The sequence below is a fragment of the Oncorhynchus gorbuscha genome, linkage group LG19 (genome assembly GCF_021184085.1).
Source record: "Oncorhynchus gorbuscha isolate QuinsamMale2020 ecotype Even-year linkage group LG19, OgorEven_v1.0, whole genome shotgun sequence".
Taxonomy (NCBI): domain Eukaryota; kingdom Metazoa; phylum Chordata; class Actinopteri; order Salmoniformes; family Salmonidae; genus Oncorhynchus; species Oncorhynchus gorbuscha.
Genome location: NC_060191.1, coordinates 42,765,840 through 42,784,476, shown reverse-complemented (window position 1 = coordinate 42,784,476; position 18,637 = coordinate 42,765,840). Strand labels below are relative to the sequence as shown.

General features: G+C 46.7%; 1 protein-coding gene across 1 annotated transcript in view; it reads right to left on the bottom strand.

Annotated features, from left to right (window-relative positions):
* Positions 1-18,637, bottom strand: part of LOC124006172 (PTB-containing, cubilin and LRP1-interacting protein-like) — a 52,717-nt gene that overhangs the window by 26,573 nt on the left and 7,507 nt on the right. Inside the window, exon 2 of the mRNA XM_046316003.1 lies at positions 14,780-14,926. Coding sequence (XP_046171959.1) covers positions 14,780-14,926 — 147 coding nt within the window. The remainder of the gene's footprint in view (positions 1-14,779; positions 14,927-18,637) is intronic.

Here is an 18,637-nt window from a genome sequence, read left to right as displayed (position 1 = left end):
TCGGTCGTCCTTTTCCTGACGTCCACAATCATCTCCTTTGTCTTGATCGTGTTGAGGGAGAGGTTGTTGTCCTGGCACCACCCAGCCAGGTCTCTGACCTCCTCCCTATAGGCTGTCTCGTTGTTGTCTGTGATCAGGCCTACCCCTGTTGTGTTAACGGCAAACTTAATGGTGTTGGAGTCGTGCCTGGCCATGCAGTCATGTGTGAACAGGGAGTACAGGAGGGGACTGAGCATGTAACCCTGAGGGGCCCCTGTGTTGAGGATCAGCGTGGCGGATGTATTGTTACCTACCATTACCGCCCGGGGGCGGCCCGTCAGGATGTCCAGGATCCAGTTGCAAAGGGAGGGGTTTAGTCCCATGGTCCTTAGATTATTGATGAGCTTTGAGGGCACTATGGTGTTGAATGCTGAGCTGTAGTCAATGAATAGCATTCTCACATAGGTGTTCCTTTTGTCCAGGTGGGAAAGGGCAGTGTGGAGTGGAATAGAGATTGCATCATCTGTGGATCTGTTAGGGCGGTATGCAAATTGGAGTGGGTCTAGGATTTCTGGGATAATGGTGTTGTGAGCCATGACCAACCTTTCAAAGCACTTCAGACGTTAGTGCTACGGATCAGTAGTCATTTAGGCAGGTTACCTTCGTGTTCTTGGGCACAGGCACTATGGGGGTCTGCTTAAAACCTGTTGGTATAGTACGATTCGATCTTAGTCCTGTATTGACACTTTGCCTGTTTGATGGTTCATCGGAGGGCATCGTGGGATTTCTTATAAGCTTCCGGGTTAGAGTCCCGCTCCTTGAAAGTGGCAGCTCTACCTTTTAGCTCAGTGCAGATGTTGCCTGTAATCCATGGCATGCACGTATGGTCACTGCGGGGACGACGTCGTCAATGCACTTGTTGATGAAGCCAGTGACTGATGTGGTGTACTCCTTAATGCCATCGGAAGAATCCCAGAACATATTCCAGTCTGTGAAAGCAAAACAGTCCTGTAGCTTAGCATCTGCTTCATCTGACCACTTTTTTATTGACCGAGTCACTGGTGCTTCCTGCTTAAATTTTTGCTTGTAAGCAGGAATCAGGAGGATAGAATTATGGTCAGATTTGCCAAATGAAGGGTGAGGAGAGCTTTGTACACGTCTCTGTGTGTGGAGTAAAGGTGGTCTAGAGATTTTATCCCCTCTGGTTGCACATTTAACAAATGTAAGTTTCCCTGCATTAAAGTCCCCGGCCACTAGGAGCACAGCCTCTGGATGAGCCTTTTCCTGTTTGCTTATGGCGGAATACAGCTCATTGACTGCGGTCTTAGTGCCAGCATCGGTCTGTGGTGGTATGTAGACAGCTACGAAAAATACAGATAAACTCTCTGGGTAGACAGTATGGTCTACAGCATAACATGAAATACAAAACCTTGAGACTTCCTTAGATATCGTGCACCAGCTGTTGTTTACAAATATACATAGTCCGCCCGACTTGTCTTACCAGACACCACTGTTCTATCCTGCCGATACAGAGTATAACCATCCAGCAGTATGTTGATAATGTCGTCGTTCAGCCGCGACTCCATGAAGCATAACATTTTACCGTTTTTAATGTCCCGTTGGTAGTTTAATCTTCCCCGTAGGTCATCGATTTTATTTTCCAGTGATTGTATGTAAGCTAGTAGAACGGAAGGCACTGGGGGTTCATTCGATCGCCTACGAATTCTCAGAAGGCAGCCCGACCGCTGTCCTGTTTTTCTCCGTCTTCTCTTCATGCAAATGACGGGGATTTGGGCCTGTTCCCGGGAAAGCAGTATATTCTTTACGTCGGACTCGTTAAAGGAAAAATAAAAGCTTCTGCCAGTTCGTGGAGAGTAATTGCTGTTCTGAAGTCCAAAATTATTTTGGGTCATAAGAGACGGTAGCAGCAACATTATGTACAGAATGAGTTTATTTTTTAGTTACAAACAATGCAAAAAATACGAACAAAAAAACAAAGGTGGTTAGGAGCACGTAAAACGTCAGCCATCTTCTCCGGCGCCATGATACATTTCCATGATCCAGTAGGGATATGTGCACCACGTCACTGCTCTCTCTCTCTCTTGCTCTACTGTTTGTGCGTCTTGCTAGTTGTCACTCAAAATGGTGAGGGACTGGAGCTCAGTGAAACTCAAATTTCTAGGGGCTGGCCAACGTGGGGAGTAAATGTAGGGAAAATAGCGCTGCACAGCTTTCAGAAAACCGTTGCTTTCAAACTGGGGATTTCATGGCTAGCTAATTGAGGTAAGTGATTCTGCTCATAGATTATGCATGTGAGAACTACACATTGACACATCCAGCCCGAAACAGGAGGTTTAAAAAATACTTACTAGTCGTCAAAGTACCGAAGCATCAAATCAAATGTTATTTGTCACATGTGCCGAATACAACAGGTGTAAACCTTACAGTGAAATACTGAATGCAACAGGTGTAAACCTTACAGTGAAATGCTGAATACAACAGGTGTACACCTTACAGTGAAATGCTGAATGCAACAGGTGTAAAACCTTACAGTGAAATGCTTACTTATACAAGCCCTTAGCCAACAGTGCAGTTAAGACAGGAAGAGGCGACTCCGGGATGCTGACCTTCTAGGCAGCGTTAAAGAAAAAGCCATATTTCAGACTGGCTAATAAAAAGAAAAGATTAAGATGGTCAAAAAAACACAGACACTGGACAGAGGAACTCTGCCTAGAAGGCCAGCATCCCGGAGTCAACTCTTCACTGTTGACGTTGAGCCTGGTGTCTTTAATGAAGCTGCCAGTTGAGGACTTTTGAGGCATCTGTTTCTCAAACTAGTCCTCTTGCTCAGTTGCGCACCGGGGCCTCCCACTCCTCTTTCTATTCCGGATAGAGCCAGTTTGCGATGTTCTGTGAAGGGAGTAGTGCACAGCGTTGTATGAGATCTTCAGTTTCTTGGAAATTTCTCGCATGGAATAGCCTTCATTTCTCAGAAGAAAGTTATGTTGAGCCTGTAATCAGGACAACAGTTTTCCGCTGTGCTGACATAATTGCAAAAGGGTTTTCTAATGCTCAATTAGCCTTTTAAAATTATAGACTTGGATAAGCTAACAACGCGCCATTGGAACACAGGAGTGGTCGTTGCTGATAATGGGCCTCTATACGCCTACACAGATATTCCATTCAAAAAATAAAATCTGCCATTTCCAGCTACAATAGTCAATGTCTACACTGTATTTCTGATCAACTTGATGTTGTTTTAATGGTAGTGTAGGTAAAATGGGGGTAGGGGGGGGGGTCAATTCAAATAGTCCGGGTAGCCATATGATTAGCTGTTCAGGAGTCTTAAGTGTTTTTAAGTATGAGCTTGCTGGCTTGTGTTGAATAACAGTGCCTGTTTGTTTGTGTGTGTGGACGGGGGAGACGGGTTTGTGTGTGTGTGTAGACAAAACAGATGCTGTTGGCTACATCCCAGTGTGTCCACAGACTCACAATGGGGTCCTTCACACCCCCAGAATTCCTGCCACCAGACCTCTCACTCAACAAAAATGAGCTGAGTAATATGCCAACATGTATTTATTTAACCCTTATTTTACCAGGTAAGTTGACTGAGAACACATTCTCATTTACAGCAATGACCTGGGGAACAACTTCCGGGTTGGAGCGAGTGGTCGCATCGGCACTTCGCTCCCGCGGGTAGTATAACTTTTTCATTACATTTCATTATATTTCATTATAGCACAACGGTTTGATTTGTCTAATCTTAGCAATTTCTTCTCAGCTAGCTACATAGCCGTCTTTGTATCAAAGATATTTGCGTAATTATCGTATTTCGCCGTCCTAACGTAGTCTTCACTAGCCAGCTAGCCAGCTAGCTAACGTCCACTGATTAGCTGCACTGGGAAAACTATTACACTCAACTGAACGACTTGATTAGTGTAGTGTTAGCTAGCTACATAGCTGTCTTTGCTGTCTTCGTATCTTCGTATCCAAGATAATTGTGTTGTTTAGGTTTAGAGTGTGTAGTCTTAGAGTGATTATCTTAATTTACCGAGGTTAGCTAGCCAGCTATTTGTCGTCCTTAACGTAGGAGACTCTGCTAGCTAGCCAACGCTAGCCAACGTCTTCTGAATAGAACTCAACAACCCGGTCGCATTCACAGGTAGTATCACATTTTCACTTCATTTCATTACAGTACAACGGTTTGATTTGTTTGATCGTAGCTAGCTACATAGCTAGCTACATAGCCGTCTTTGTATCAAAGATAATTGTGTAGTCTAGAGCGATTTTCTAGGTTAGCTAGCCAGCCATTGTCGTTCTTTTAACGCAAAGTAACGTAAACAACACTGCTAGCTAGCCAGCTAGCCCCCGAATAGCAACACTGCAGAAACTATTACACTCAACGGAACGACTTGATTAGTGTAGTGTCAACAACGCACCCACTGCCAGCTAGCCTACTTCAGCAGTACTGTATCATTTTAATCATTTTAGTCAATAAGATTCTTGCTACGTAGCTTAACTTTCTGAACATTCGAGACGTGTAGTCCACTTGTCATTCCAATCTCCTTTGCATTAGCGTAGCCTCTTCTGTAGCCTGTCAACTATGTGTCTGTTTATCCCTGTTCTCTCCTCTCTGCACAGACCATACAAACGCTCCACACCGCGTGGCCGCGGCCACCCTACTCTGGTGGTCCCAGCGCGCACGACCCACGTGGAGTTCCAGGTCTCCGGTAGCCTCTGGAACTGCCAATCTGCGGTCAACAAGGCAGAGTTCATCTCAGCCTATGCCTCCCTCCAGTCCCTCGACTTCTTGGCACTGACGGAAACATGGATCACCACAGACAACACTGCTACTCCTACTGCTCTCTCTTCGTCCGCCCATGTGTTCTCGCACACCCCGAGAGCTTCTGGTCAGCGGGGTGGTGGCACCGGGATCCTCATCTCTCCCAAGTGGTCATTCTCTCTTTCTCCCCTTACCCATCTGTCTATCGCCTCCTTTGAATTCCATGCTGTCACAGTTACCAGCCCTTTCAAGCTTAACATCCTTATCATTTATCGCCCTCCAGGTTCCCTCGGAGAGTTCATCAATGAGCTTGATGCCTTGATAAGCTCCTTTCCTGAGGACGGCTCACCTCTCACAGTTCTGGGCGACTTTAACCTCCCCACGTCTACCTTTGACTCTTTCCTCTCTGCCTCCTTCTTTCCACTCCTCTCCTCTTTTGACCTCACCCTCTCACCTTCCCCCCTACTCACAAGGCAGGCAATATGCTCGACCTCATCTTTACTAGATGCTGTTCTTCCACTAACCTCATTGCAACTCCCCTCCAAGTCTCCGACCACTACCTTGTATCCTTTTCCCTCTCGCTCTCATCCAACACCTCCCACACTGCCCCTACTCGGATGGTATCGCGCCGTCCCAACCTTCGCTCTCTCTCCCCCGCTACTCTCTCCTCTTCCATCCTATCATCTCTTCCCTCCGCTCAAACCTTCTCCAACCTATCTCCTGATTCTGCCTCCTCAACCCTCCTCTCCTCCCTCTCTGCATCCTTTGACTCTCTATGTCCCCTATCCTCCAGGCCGGCTCGGTCCTCCCCTCCCGCTCCGTGGCTCGATGACTCATTGCGAGCTCACAGAACAGGGCTCCGGGCAGCCGAGCGGAAATGGAGGAAAACTCGCCTCCCTGCGGACCTGGCATCCTTTCACTCCCTCCTCTCTACATTTTCCTCCTCTGTCTCTGCTGCTAAAGCCACTTTCTACCACGCTAAATTCCAAGCATCTGCCTCAGGAAGCTCTTTGCCACCTTCTCCTCCCTCCTGAATCCTCCTCCCCCCCCTCCTCCCTCTCTGCAGATGACTTCGTCAACCATTTTGAAAAGAAGGTCGACGACATCCGATCCTCGTTTGCTAAGTCAAACGACACCGCTGGTTCTGCTCACACTGCCCTACCCTGTGCTCTGACCTCTTTCTCCCCTCTCTCTCCAGATGAAATCTCGCGTCTTGTGACGGCCGGCCGCCCAACAACCTGCCCGCTTGATCCTATCCCCTCCTCTCTTCTCCAGACCATTTCCGGAGACCTTCTCCCTTACCTCATCTCGCTCATCAACTCATCCCTGACCGCTGGCTAAGTCCCTTCCGTCTTCAAGAGAGCGAGAGTTGCACCCCTTCTGAAAAAACCTACACTCGATCCCTCCGATGTCAACAATTACAGACCAGTATCCCTTCTTTCTTTTCTCTCCAAAACTCTTGAACGTGCCGTCCTTGGCCAGCTCTCCCGCTATCTCTCTCTGAATGACCTTCTTGATCCAAATCAGTCAGGTTTCAAGACTAGTCATTCAACTGAGACTGCTCTCCTCTGTATCACGGAGGCGCTCCGCACTGCTAAAGCTAACTCTCTCTCCTCTGCTCTCATCCTTCTAGATCTATCGGCTGCCTTCGATACTGTGAACCATCAGATCCTCCTCTCCACCCTCTCCGAGTTGGGCATTTCCGGCGCGGCCCACGCTTGGATTGCGTCCTACCTGACAGGCCGCTCCTACCAGGTGGCGTGGCGAGAATCTGTCTCCTCACCACGCGCTCTCACCACTGGTGTCCCCCAGGGCTCTGTTCTTGGCCCTCTCCTATTCTCGCTATACACCAAGTCACTTGGCTCTGTCATAACCTCACATGGTCTCTCCTATCATTGCTATGCAGACGACACACAATTAATCTTCTCCTTTCCCCCTTCTGACGACCAGGTGGCGAATCGCATCTCTGCATGTCTGGCAGACATATCAGTGTGGATGACGGATCACCACCTCAAGCTGAACCTCGGCAAGACGGAGCTGCTCTTCCTCCCGGGGAAGGACTGCCCGTTCCATGATCTCGCCATCACGGTTGACAACTCCATTGTGTCCTCCTCCCAGAGCGCCAAGAACCTTGGCGTGATCCTGGACAACACCCTGTCGTTCTCAACCAACATCAAGGCGGTGGCCCGTTCCTGTAGGTTCATGCTCTACAACATCCGCAGAGTACGACCCTGCCTCACACAGGAAGCGGCGCAGGTCCTAATCCAGGCACTTGTCATCTCCCGTCTGGATTACTGCAACTCGCTGTTGGCTGGGCTCCCTGCCTGTGCCATTAAACCCCTTCAACTCATCCAGAACGCCGCAGCCCGTCTGGTGTTCAACCTTCCCAAGTTCTCTCACGTCAACCCCGCTCCTCCGTTCTCTCCACTGGCTTGCAGTTGAAGCTCGCATCCGCTACAAGACCATGGTGCTTGCCTACGGAGCCGTGAGGGGAACGGCACCTCAGTACCTCCAGGCTCTGATCAGGCCCTACACCCAAACAAGGGCACTGCGTTCATCCACCTCTGGCCTGCTCGCCTCCCTACCACTGAGGAAGTACAGCTCCCGCTCAGCCCAGTCAAAACTGTTCGCTGCGCTGGCCCCCCAATGGTGGAACAAACGCCCTCACGACGCCAGGACAGCGGAGTCAATCACCACCTTCCGGAGACACCTGAAACCCCACCTCTTTAAGGAATACCTAGGATAGGATAAGTAATCCCTCTCACCCCCCCCCCCTCCTTTAAGATTTAGATGCACTATTGTAAAGTGACTGTTCCACTGGATGTCATAAGGTGAATGCACCAATTTGTAAGTCGCTCTGGATAAGAGCGTCTGCTAAATGACTTAAATGTAATGTAAATGTAATGAATAGTTACAGGGGAGAGGAGGGGGATGAATGAGCCAATTGTAAGCTGGGGATGATTAGGTGACAGTGATGGTAGGAGAGCCAGATTGGAAATTTATCCAGGATACCAGGGTTAACACCCCTACTCTTACAATAAGTGCCATGGGATCTTTAGTGACCACAGAGTCAGGACACCTGTTTAACGTCTCATCCGAAAGACAGCATCCTACACAGGGCAATGTCCCCAGTCATCGTGGGGCGGCAGGTAGACTAGAGGTTCGAGCACTGGGCCAGTAACTGAAAGGTTGCTGGGTCTAATTCCTGAGCTGACAAGGTATAACGTCTGTTGTTCTGCCCCTGAACAAGGCAATTAACCCACTGTTCCGCGGTGGGCCGCCATTGTAAATAAGAATTTGTTCTTAACTGAATTGCCTAGTTAAATGAAAGGTTAAAAATATATATTAATTGCCCAGGGGCATTGGGATATTTAGACCAGAGGAAAGGGTGCCTCCTACTGGCCCTCCAGCAGTCCTGGTCTCCCAACCAGGACCAACCCTGCTTGGCTTCAGAAGCGAGCCAGCAGTGGGATGCAAGGTGGTATGCATAGCATGGCTTGAGGGTAAGCTAACATTCTAGCTTTAAACCAGCTTAACCATGCTACCAGAAAGAGCACATCATGAGCTCACAGTCAGATCTTATCACTTCCAGCCTTAGTTTTTAGTGTGATGAAGGTATAGGCAGCCATCTTGCCAGCACCGAAGCCATCTGATGAACTGGGGTCCTGTGGCTGTCTGTGCGATTCTATCCACTATCTGTGTTGAAGACTGCGTGTTGTACTGCACTCACCCCTCAACATCTCCCTTCCTTCATAAACTCCTGTTTTTATATCCACTTCTCACATTCAACATTTGTATTGTTCTTTTCATGGAAAAAATACAGAAATGCTTTGTTCTAACACTTCTCTAAAATTAAGTTAAGTGATGTTGTGAAATGCAAGCAGAGACAGGAAGAGAGATGGTGAGGATAAATAGGATTATAATGCTGAAAAGCTGGACTTGTGGTCAGACTTGGGTTCACAGAGTCTGCCTGGAGTGCCAAATAGGCAGGTTTTAATGTTTTGGGACTTTTCTATTGGTTTATTAAAGGGATACTTCAAGATTTTTTTACATGAGGCCCTTTATTTACTTCCCCAGAGTAAGATGAACTCGTGGATACCATTTGTATGTCTCTGCATGCAGTTTGGAGAAAGTTGCTAACTAGCGCATGTTAGCATGTTAGCAGATACTATAGACTCCCAGTCATTGTGCTGACGCCAGTTAGCATTGGCTGGCGAAACTACCTCTAACTTCCTTCATTCTGGACGCAGACACATAATCTGACTGTGGGGAAGTATATAAAGGGCCTCAAAGCAAACCAGAGTTTTATATCAAAGGGACCAATCTGAGGGAAGCCCTGGCTGAGGTCATCACTGTCAATAGAAAGTAGTTCATTTAAAGCAGACATCTGCCTTACACAAACATACACCATCTCACACACTTTGTGACTTCGAAAGTATTCATACCACTTGACATTTTGCACATTTTGTACGTTACAGCCTTATTCTAAAATGGATTAAATAAAATAAAAATGTCTGCAGCATTGAAGGTCCCCAAGAACACAGTGGCCTCCATCATTCTTAAATGGAAGAAGTTTGGAATCACCAAGACTCTTCCTAGAGCTGGCCGCCAAGCCAAACTGAGCAATCAGAGGAGAAGGGCATTGGACAGGGAGGTGACCAAGAACTGATGGTCACTCTGACAGAGCTCTACAGTTCTTCTGTGGAGATGGGAGAACCTACCAGAAGGACAGCCACCTCTGCACCACTTCACCAATCAGGCCTTTATGGTAGAGTGGCCAGACGGAAACCACTCCTCAGAAAAAAGCATATGACAGCCCGCTTAGAGTTTGCCAAAAGGCTCCTAAATACTCTCTTGGTTTGATGAAACCAAGATTCAACTCTTTGGCCTGAATGCCAAGTGTCACGTCTGGAGGAAACCTGGCACCATCCCTATGGTGAAGCATGGTGTTGGAACCATCATGCTGTGGGGTGTTTTTCCAGAGGCAGGGCCTGGGAGTCTAGTCAAGACCGAGGCAAAGATGAACGGAGCAAAGTACAGAGAGATCCTTGATGAAAACCTGCTCCAGAGCGCAGGACAACGACCCTAAGCAGACAGCCAAGACAACGCAATAGAGGATTTGGGACAGGTCTCTGAATACCCTCGATTGGCCCAGCCAGAACCCGGACTTGAACCCGATCAAACATCTCTGGAGAGATCCGAAAATAGCTGTGCAGCAACGCTCTTCATCCAACTTGACAGAGCTTGAGGGGATCTGCAGAGAAGAATGTTAGAAACTCCCCAAATACAGCTGTGCCAAGCATGTAGCGTCATACCCAGGAAGAGACTGTAATCACTTCCAAAGAGGCTTCAAAGTATTGAGTAAAGGGTCTGGATACTTATGTAAATGTGATATTTCTGTTTTTCTTCTTTATAAAAAATATATAAATTAGCCAAAATTTGTGTAGATATGAGGGGGGGGGGGGATATTTAATAGATTTCAGAATAAGGCTGTAACGTAACAAAATGTGGAAGAAGTCTGGATACTTTCTGAAGGCATTGTACATTAGAATACAAAGTACAAAGTAAAACAAAGGCCTCACTGACAGACACATGATCTATGATCTCACACTCGCTTCTCTCTCGTTTTTACTCTCCCTATCTGTCGAACACAAACACGCACTCTAAACACACAATGAACCTTCTAAAGCTTGAAAATATGTCTTGAATCCCTTTTCCTTAGAATCACACAGTGAAATAGAGCTAATGTAATACACAGCGGCAGGACCGGGACCAGAGAAGAATTTCCCAGAGCTCGAGGGATTCTGTCCCACATAGTACACAGCTCCCGACTGGCCCAGATGGTTCTAAATCACTGTTCTCAAAAACAACTGAAAACAGACAAAAAATCCTCCTTCCCCTCCCCGGGTCTGTCTGCAAAGAGAATACCATTATCCTGGTCTATTATTACATCTCAAGTTGATCAAAGTCTCCAGGGAAGAGGTGCTCTCAAACTTTTCACAAATGTCCATGAACCCAATTTGTCAGAGTAAAATGACCGTTACCCGAAACAAAATAATTTAAAATGTATACTGAACGAAAAAATATTAAAAACGCAACATCTAACAATTTCAAAGGTTTTACTGAGTTACAGTTCACATAAGGGAATCAGTCAATTGAAATAAATTCATTAGGCCCTTATGTATGGGTTTCACATGACTGGGAATACAGATATGCATCTGTTGGTCACAGATACTATAAAACAAAAAGGTAGGGGCGTGGATCAGAAAACCAGAAACACTTTACACGTTGTGTTTATATTTTTGTTCAGTGTACTGCAAATGTATATCCAGTACCAGTCAAAGGTTTGGATACACCTACTCATTCAAGAGTTTTTCTTTATTTGTACTATTTTCTACAGGGACGCCGTTTCACTCACTTGGATTCTTTGTCCGTTGAGATACAAACTTAAGGAAAATGATGTAAACAAATTGGGTGGGGGTTCACTTTTTGGGGAACCCTGGCTTCCCTTGGCAGCCATGAATATAAGCCACAGAGAGAATGCTAAACGTTTAGAAAAAGTTTTTTTTTTTAATAAGTCCTAAGATCAACTGTCTGTTCAGCAAGGCTGAGACATGGATGACAATGGGAGAAGTAGAGGGCAGATAAGAGGGCCTGATGAGAGGGCCTGATGGTGTAACAGACACCATCCTGTCAGACAGACCCCACTGTGACACCAGTGTTTTCCATGGCGTCTTTGACCAATGTGGTCAACTAACCAATTAAACAAAAGTCCTTAAGGTAGGGGGAGGGAGGGCTAGTGAAACAGTGCTAAGGCTGGAGCCTTTAGCTGACGAGCCAGGATGAGAGTACCCAGATCCTCAGAGCACACGTGCACACCTGGCCTCAGCTTTGTCTCCATGGAAACAATGTGCCGCTGCTGCCCTCCGCAGCCGGGTCGTTATATAATCAAAGAGATTCAAACCAGAGCCAGGCGATTAGCTCTCGCTTTCTGGATCACATCCAAGTCACACACACACACTCACAGGGGGTGTTTGTATGGTGCTTTGTTTGGTCTGTGTTCTGTCTCAAAACTGGGAATCCTGAATGGAAAACTCAGCTCCCTCCCAAGCTTTTTACAGAAGCTGAAATAAGGAGCTTTCCTTTTCCTCTCCCTGCTTCTTTACCTGGAGGAGCTGTTGAACTCAGAGCCACCAAGTGCACACACACACAAAGAGTGTGAAAGCTTAGATGCCTCCGTGAAGGTAAGTAACACACTGATGCCCCTCTGCAGCTCCTCTGAGTCAAGGTGGTTCCTACCAGTATTGATAGAGTGACAGGGGAGTGATTGAAAGTGGTTGGAATGCGTGTGGACCACAGCTATGGACTCCATGGCAGGGATTGGGATCTGGGTTGTAGAGAGAGCAGGTTAGAGCAAAGAGAGGCCCAATCCCAAATCAACCCCGTACCAACCTGGGATCTGAGACGATTAGACAGGTATAAGCAATATGGTAATAACTCCACCTTGCCCTCTGACAGGCTAGTAAGAAGTCCTCCATATTGCTTATTCCTATCCAAGGCTCTGGGGTTGGGAGAGCAGAGAGCAGGGCAGTGTCTGTGCCAAATCACTGATCTACAAATCACCTTAACTAAGGCCCAAATACCTAGGCCTATGTGATCAAGATTAGCAATTGTGTACGTCATCTTGCTCAAACTGATCCCTTCAGACACACAGTCTCCAGACAGAGAGAGGCTGTGGGTTGGGAGAGAGAGGAACATTGAGAAATAGCTTTCCATCCCAGCAGCCGTTAGCATTGGCAGGGGGATAGTGGTATTCGGGTTGGGGTGAGTGGGTGGAGGCTAGGGCTGAGAATTGGCAGGGACTTCACGATACGATATTATCACGATACGTAGATGTCGATATGATATGCATTACGATTCTCACAATTCTATATTTATTGCAATTCGATACTGTGATTTTATTGTATTTCGATGTTCCAAACCTATTGCCCACCATATGTCTTCTGCAGAGGGACAAGAGAGCCATGAGAAAATGATCAGCACACACACACCCCTCTGATGTAGCTGTTAGTATTCAAATCCCCACCCCTCTGATGTAGCTGTTAGTATTCAAATCCCCACCCCTCTAAAAAGCCCTACTTCTGTAGGTGTGGAAATCGTCTCTACTCGACTCTGCTTTCCTACATAAACTGAAAGCCCTGGAACAGCATAGAGCCGCCAGGGTGAGTAAGTAAATAAGTTTTTAAAAAGAATCACCTTCTTTTGTAGCTGGCATTCCCTGATAAATAGATGTAGTGGTATCCATGGAAACTAAACCAAGCTCTCTCAAAGCTACCTTGAAAAGACGTCTGAGGCGAGAGGAAAAGGGAGGGAAAAGGGACTGTGTGTCTGTGCATGCGTGTGTACTACAGACTGTGGGCAGATTGAGACCTTACTAATTCACACGGGACAGTGAGGTCCACTGAGGAACTCCAACTAATCAGCTTCAACCTCACAGTTCAGCAGAGGACAGAAGTCTGGGAAAAATACAGGCATGCACAAACACCAAGGGCTAGGCTAGCCTGGCACCGCAACACCAACTGGAGACCAAAACCCCAGTCAGTGGTTGCATCCCAAATGGCACCCTGTTTCCTTTATAGTGCACTACTTAGGTAACAGGGAGAATTTGGGATTGAGACTGTCAGTTTCCCATTGGCTGTGCTGAGCCCCAGACCTAAAGACCAAAAGCCCCACTGTTCTCTTCTGTCCTGCCAGAAGGTTATACTAGATGGCTGGTTGGGTTTCAGCAGAACATTTTCGCAGGTGTTCTGGAACAAGTCCTGTTCTGAACGAGATCAGCACCTCTGCACTAAATAGTGTCTGCTATTCTAATCAGTCAGTCATGTGATCTCCATGTGCAACCCTCTTAAAAAGGTACAACCTGGCCAGTTCCTTCTACTGGCACATAGCAGAGCCACTTCTACTGGCACATAGCACAGCCACTTCTACTGGCACGTAGCACAGCCACTTCTACGTAGCACAGCCACTTCTACGTAGCACAGCCACTTCTACGTAGCACAGCCACTTCTACGTAGCACAGCCACTTCTACGTAGCACAGCCACTTCTACGTAGCACAGCCACTTCCACGTAGCACAGCCACTTCCACGTAGCACAGCCACTTCCACGTAGCACAGCCACTTCCACGTAGCACAGCCACTTCCACGTAGCACAGCCACTTCCACGTAGCACAGCCACTTCTACTGGCACGTAGCACAGCCACTTCTACTGGCACATAGCATAGCCACTTCTACTGGCGCATAGCCAGTCACTCAAAATGAATAGCGCTTCATTGTCCATTGTGGAACGTCAAGTTGTCTTTTGGTCGTCTGTGTTCTGTGCGTTGTGATTGAATGAGTTAGATCATAAGTGAGCCAGTGGTTTGGTGTGTGTTTATATTCAAAGCCTTTTCCAAATGAGCTGATGTGAAAGCCTTAACAAGCCTGCCAAACATCTCCCACCATCTCACCCACACAACTGGAAGTTGCCTTAGTTACAGCCAACATAACACCCTGTGCCCCTATCCCAGTCTCCTGGGTTCCCCCCTGTGCACACACAGGGAAGTGTTGTCTGTAATAACAGAACATGTTTCTCTCCTGCTTTTTCAACCTGCAGGACTGTTTATGTTTGTTTTAGGTTGAACACAGAGAATAGACTTAGACTCAGGCAGCTCGCAGGATAAACATCTAAATTAGACAGTTATCACAGCTAGGCAAACACACACACTGATAGAAGACGTGTGCCCATAACACACACCTACAATATGTGCCAGGATTACAGTACTAACACAAGCCAATTGTTCTCACCAGTGATACACAACAATGAAACACACATAACAGTGTGTGTGTGTGTGTGTGTGTGTGTGTGTGTGTGTGTGTGTGTGTGTGTGTGTGTGTGTGTGTGTGTGTGTGTGTGTGTGTGTGTGTGTGTGTGTGTGTGTGTGTGTGTGTGTGTGTGTGTGTGTGTGTGTGTGTGTGTACCTTGTAGCCGTTATGGGTGCTTTTCTTCATGAGCGGCGTGGTAGAGCACAACTCGATGGCCTCCGGCTCATGGAATATCACTGTGGGCATAGGCTCCTTCCTCAGTGTCAGAACGTTCAGCTTGGTCTTCAGCATCGTCTGGAAGTGCTGGGGGAGATAAAGTAATGGTCAATCAATCAACCAATCAATCAATCAAGAAATCAATCAATATGCCCATCCATCCACCCACCCATCTACCCACACACCTACCCACCCGTCTGTCCATACACCCACCCACCCACCCGTCTATCCATCCAGCCTTACATTAATCTATCGATCCATCCATCAACATTTGTGGACATAGAGCAACACAGAAAGATTAAAAAAATGTCACAAATCATAAGATCACAAAGTAGCACGTCAAATTGGGACCTAAACACAAGCTAGCAAGCATCTGACAGAGAATGGTAGTCTGACAGAGAGACTGACTGACGGAGCATATGGGGAGCTGTTACAGGTTAATATTATAGCACTATATAGTATAAAACACTCTTGTAGTAATACATGAAACGCATGACACTAATATGTTATTGATGAATACAATTTTAGATTAATAGATCACATTCTTAGTTCCCACAAGTACTTTCTATTCTGCTGAAGTTGTGCGAGTCATGATTTCATTAGCCTGCTCGGTTTTGTTTAGGCTTTTCAAGGAAACCAGAAATTCCACAATCCCATTCCCTGCCTCTGTGGGCCAGAGACCAGAACATATGGTTCTGGTCGGCCTTACAAAACCCCAGATTCCAGTTTGAGACGAGGCGGCAAGGCTCTCATGTCCTGTTCTGATGGACACTTCACACGCAGAGAGTGAGAGTGAGAAACAGAGAAATAGAGAGTGAGAAGGTCCCTCATCTGTTGTCCACATTTCAGCTGAAGGAGAGGAGGGATTGTCACCCCAAACCAGAGTAAAGCCACTGTGACCCCCCCCCCCCATCTAAAAACAAGCACCAGTAGTGCTACAGTTACAACCCATCCTCCTTCATTACCCCCACTACATCTCAATCATACAACCCATCCTCCTACATTACCCCACTACATCTCCATCATACAACATTACCCCACTACATCTCCATCATACAACCCATGATCCTACATTACCCCACTACATCTCCATCATACAACCCATCCTCCTACATTACCCCCACTACATCTCCATCATACAACCCATGATCCTACATTACCCCACTACATCTCCATCATACAACCCATCCTCCTGCAATACCCCCACTACATCTCCATCATACAACCCATCCTCCTACATTACCCCCACTACATCTCCATCATACAACCCATGATCCTACATTACCCCACTACATCTCCATCATACAACATTACTCCACTACATCTCCATCATACATTACCACACTACATCTCCATCATACAACCCATCCTCCTACGTTACCCCACTACATCTCAATCATACAACCCATTCTCCTACATTACCCCACTACATCTCCATCATACAACCCATCCTCCTACATCTCCATCATACAACCCATCCTCCTACATTATCCCACTACATCTCCATCATACAACCCATCCTCCTACATTACCCCCACTACATCTCCATCATACAACATTACCCCACTACATCTCCATCATACAACATTACCCCACTACATCTCCATCATACAACATTACCCCACTACATCTCCATCATACATTACCCCACTACATCTCCATCATACATTACCCCACTACATCTCCATCATACAACCCATCCTCCTACGTTACCCCACTACATCTCAATCATACAACCCATCCTCCTACATTACCCCCACTACATCTCAATCATACAACCCATTCTCCTACATTACCCCACTACATCTCAATCATACAACCCATTCTCCTACATTACCCCACTACATCTCAATCATACAACCCATCCTCCTACATCTCCATCATACAACCCATCCTCCTACGTTACCCCACTACATCTCCATCCTCCTATGTTACCCCACTACATCTCCATCCTCCTACATTACCCCACTACATCTCCATCATACAACCCATCCTCCTACGTTACCCCACTACATCTCCATCATACAACCCATCCTCCTACATCTCCATCATACAACCCATTCTCCTACATTACCCCACTACATCTCCATCATACAACCCATCCTCCTACATCTCCATCATACAACCCATCCTCCTACGTTACCCCACTACATCTCCATCCTCCTATGTTACCCCACTACATCTCCATCCTCCTACATTACCCCACTACATCTCCATCATACAACCCATCCTCCTACGTTACCCCACTACATCTCCATCATACAACCCATCCTCCTACATTACCCCACTACATCTCCATCATACAACCCATCCTCCTACGTTACCCCACTACATCTCCATCATACAACCCATCCTCCTACATTACCCCACTACATCTCCATCATACAACCCATCCTCCTACATCTCCATCATACAACCCATCCTCCTACATTACCCCACTACATCTCCATCATACAACCCAAACTCCACCTGTGGACCAGACGAGGAGGAAAGATGATGAGGAGAGAAAAACAGGAGAAAAGAAGAGCAGAGTAAAAGAGAAGCGGAGGAGAGGCAGTTTTGAAACTAAAGCCACATGTGTGTAAACGCTCGCTGACCTCCGCGTCAGAACTTTATGGCTTCCTGACAGTGCTCCACATTCCTGTGGTCAGCCCGGGTCGGAAGGCGGGGGACTCACACTGGCACCGCGAGGAATAAAACTGGAATTCTATTCATAATATTTTCACTGTATTTTCCTTATTTTATTATTCCTCTGAATAAAAAAAATTGCCTCATCGAGTTACGAATATTGTACATTCTATTTGGGTTGGGGATGAGTGTCTGATTCTGGATCCAAGGAATTGATATTGATATGCTCCTCGGATACCAAATACCGGTCGGTCGCACGCACGCACGTCTGTACAGTCTGCTCCTCATCTAGCCCATTCACTGAAATCTTTAGATGCATTTCATACTCTGTGTTTTTTTTAAAAGGTATGCCACATTCTCAATAATAGCCCTGAGATTTTACTTGTAAAATGGTATACATTTCACGCATGAGCGAGGCACGTGACTTTTCCAAAATAACTTTTGACTGAATGTTATGGATTGTGAGAGAGCATTTGAAAATAGAGGGGAGTAGAAATTTTACACTGTTTGGAAGTGACCATCCTGGAGTGAGAGAAGGGGGATTCTATAGCTCTGTGAGAGATAAGAGGAGAGACGGTAGAGGGATTTTTCTGCCATTGAAATCCTTGGGCGGTCTGCTGATACAGGGGGGGAAAAAACCTGCTTGTTGTTGAAAAAAGTCAAACTAACGCACTCACACACCACAAAGTAAAAGCATGAAATTACAGAATGTACACACTGTTCCATTTTTAGGCCTTACATGACAAGATTACATTGACCAACACCAAACAACGTTCAGGTAGACCTAGATTGCCTCTGGAGTGTGTGCGCGTATTTGCGCGTGTCAACCGTGATACGTGTCTGTGCACACAAGCTGTGTATACACGTACGTGTGTGTGTGTGTGAGCGCTCTTCGACCGTGTGATTGTGTGTGTGTGTGTGTGTGTGTAGTTTGCAGGTCATAGATGGTATGGTACACTCCCAGCCCTCAGGGAGCCTCCTGTTGGAGTGGACAGGCTCTCAGGTCAATCATAGCATAAGCCACAGTACAACGACCCACTGAAAACGGCTGAGACACAGAACATAGGGGTCATACATAGGCGTGGCCGTTATACCGTACACCGGGATATTTGGAAACAGGCACAGGACGATTTTTCCAATACCGTCAAAAAGGACTTATTGAAAGTGTTG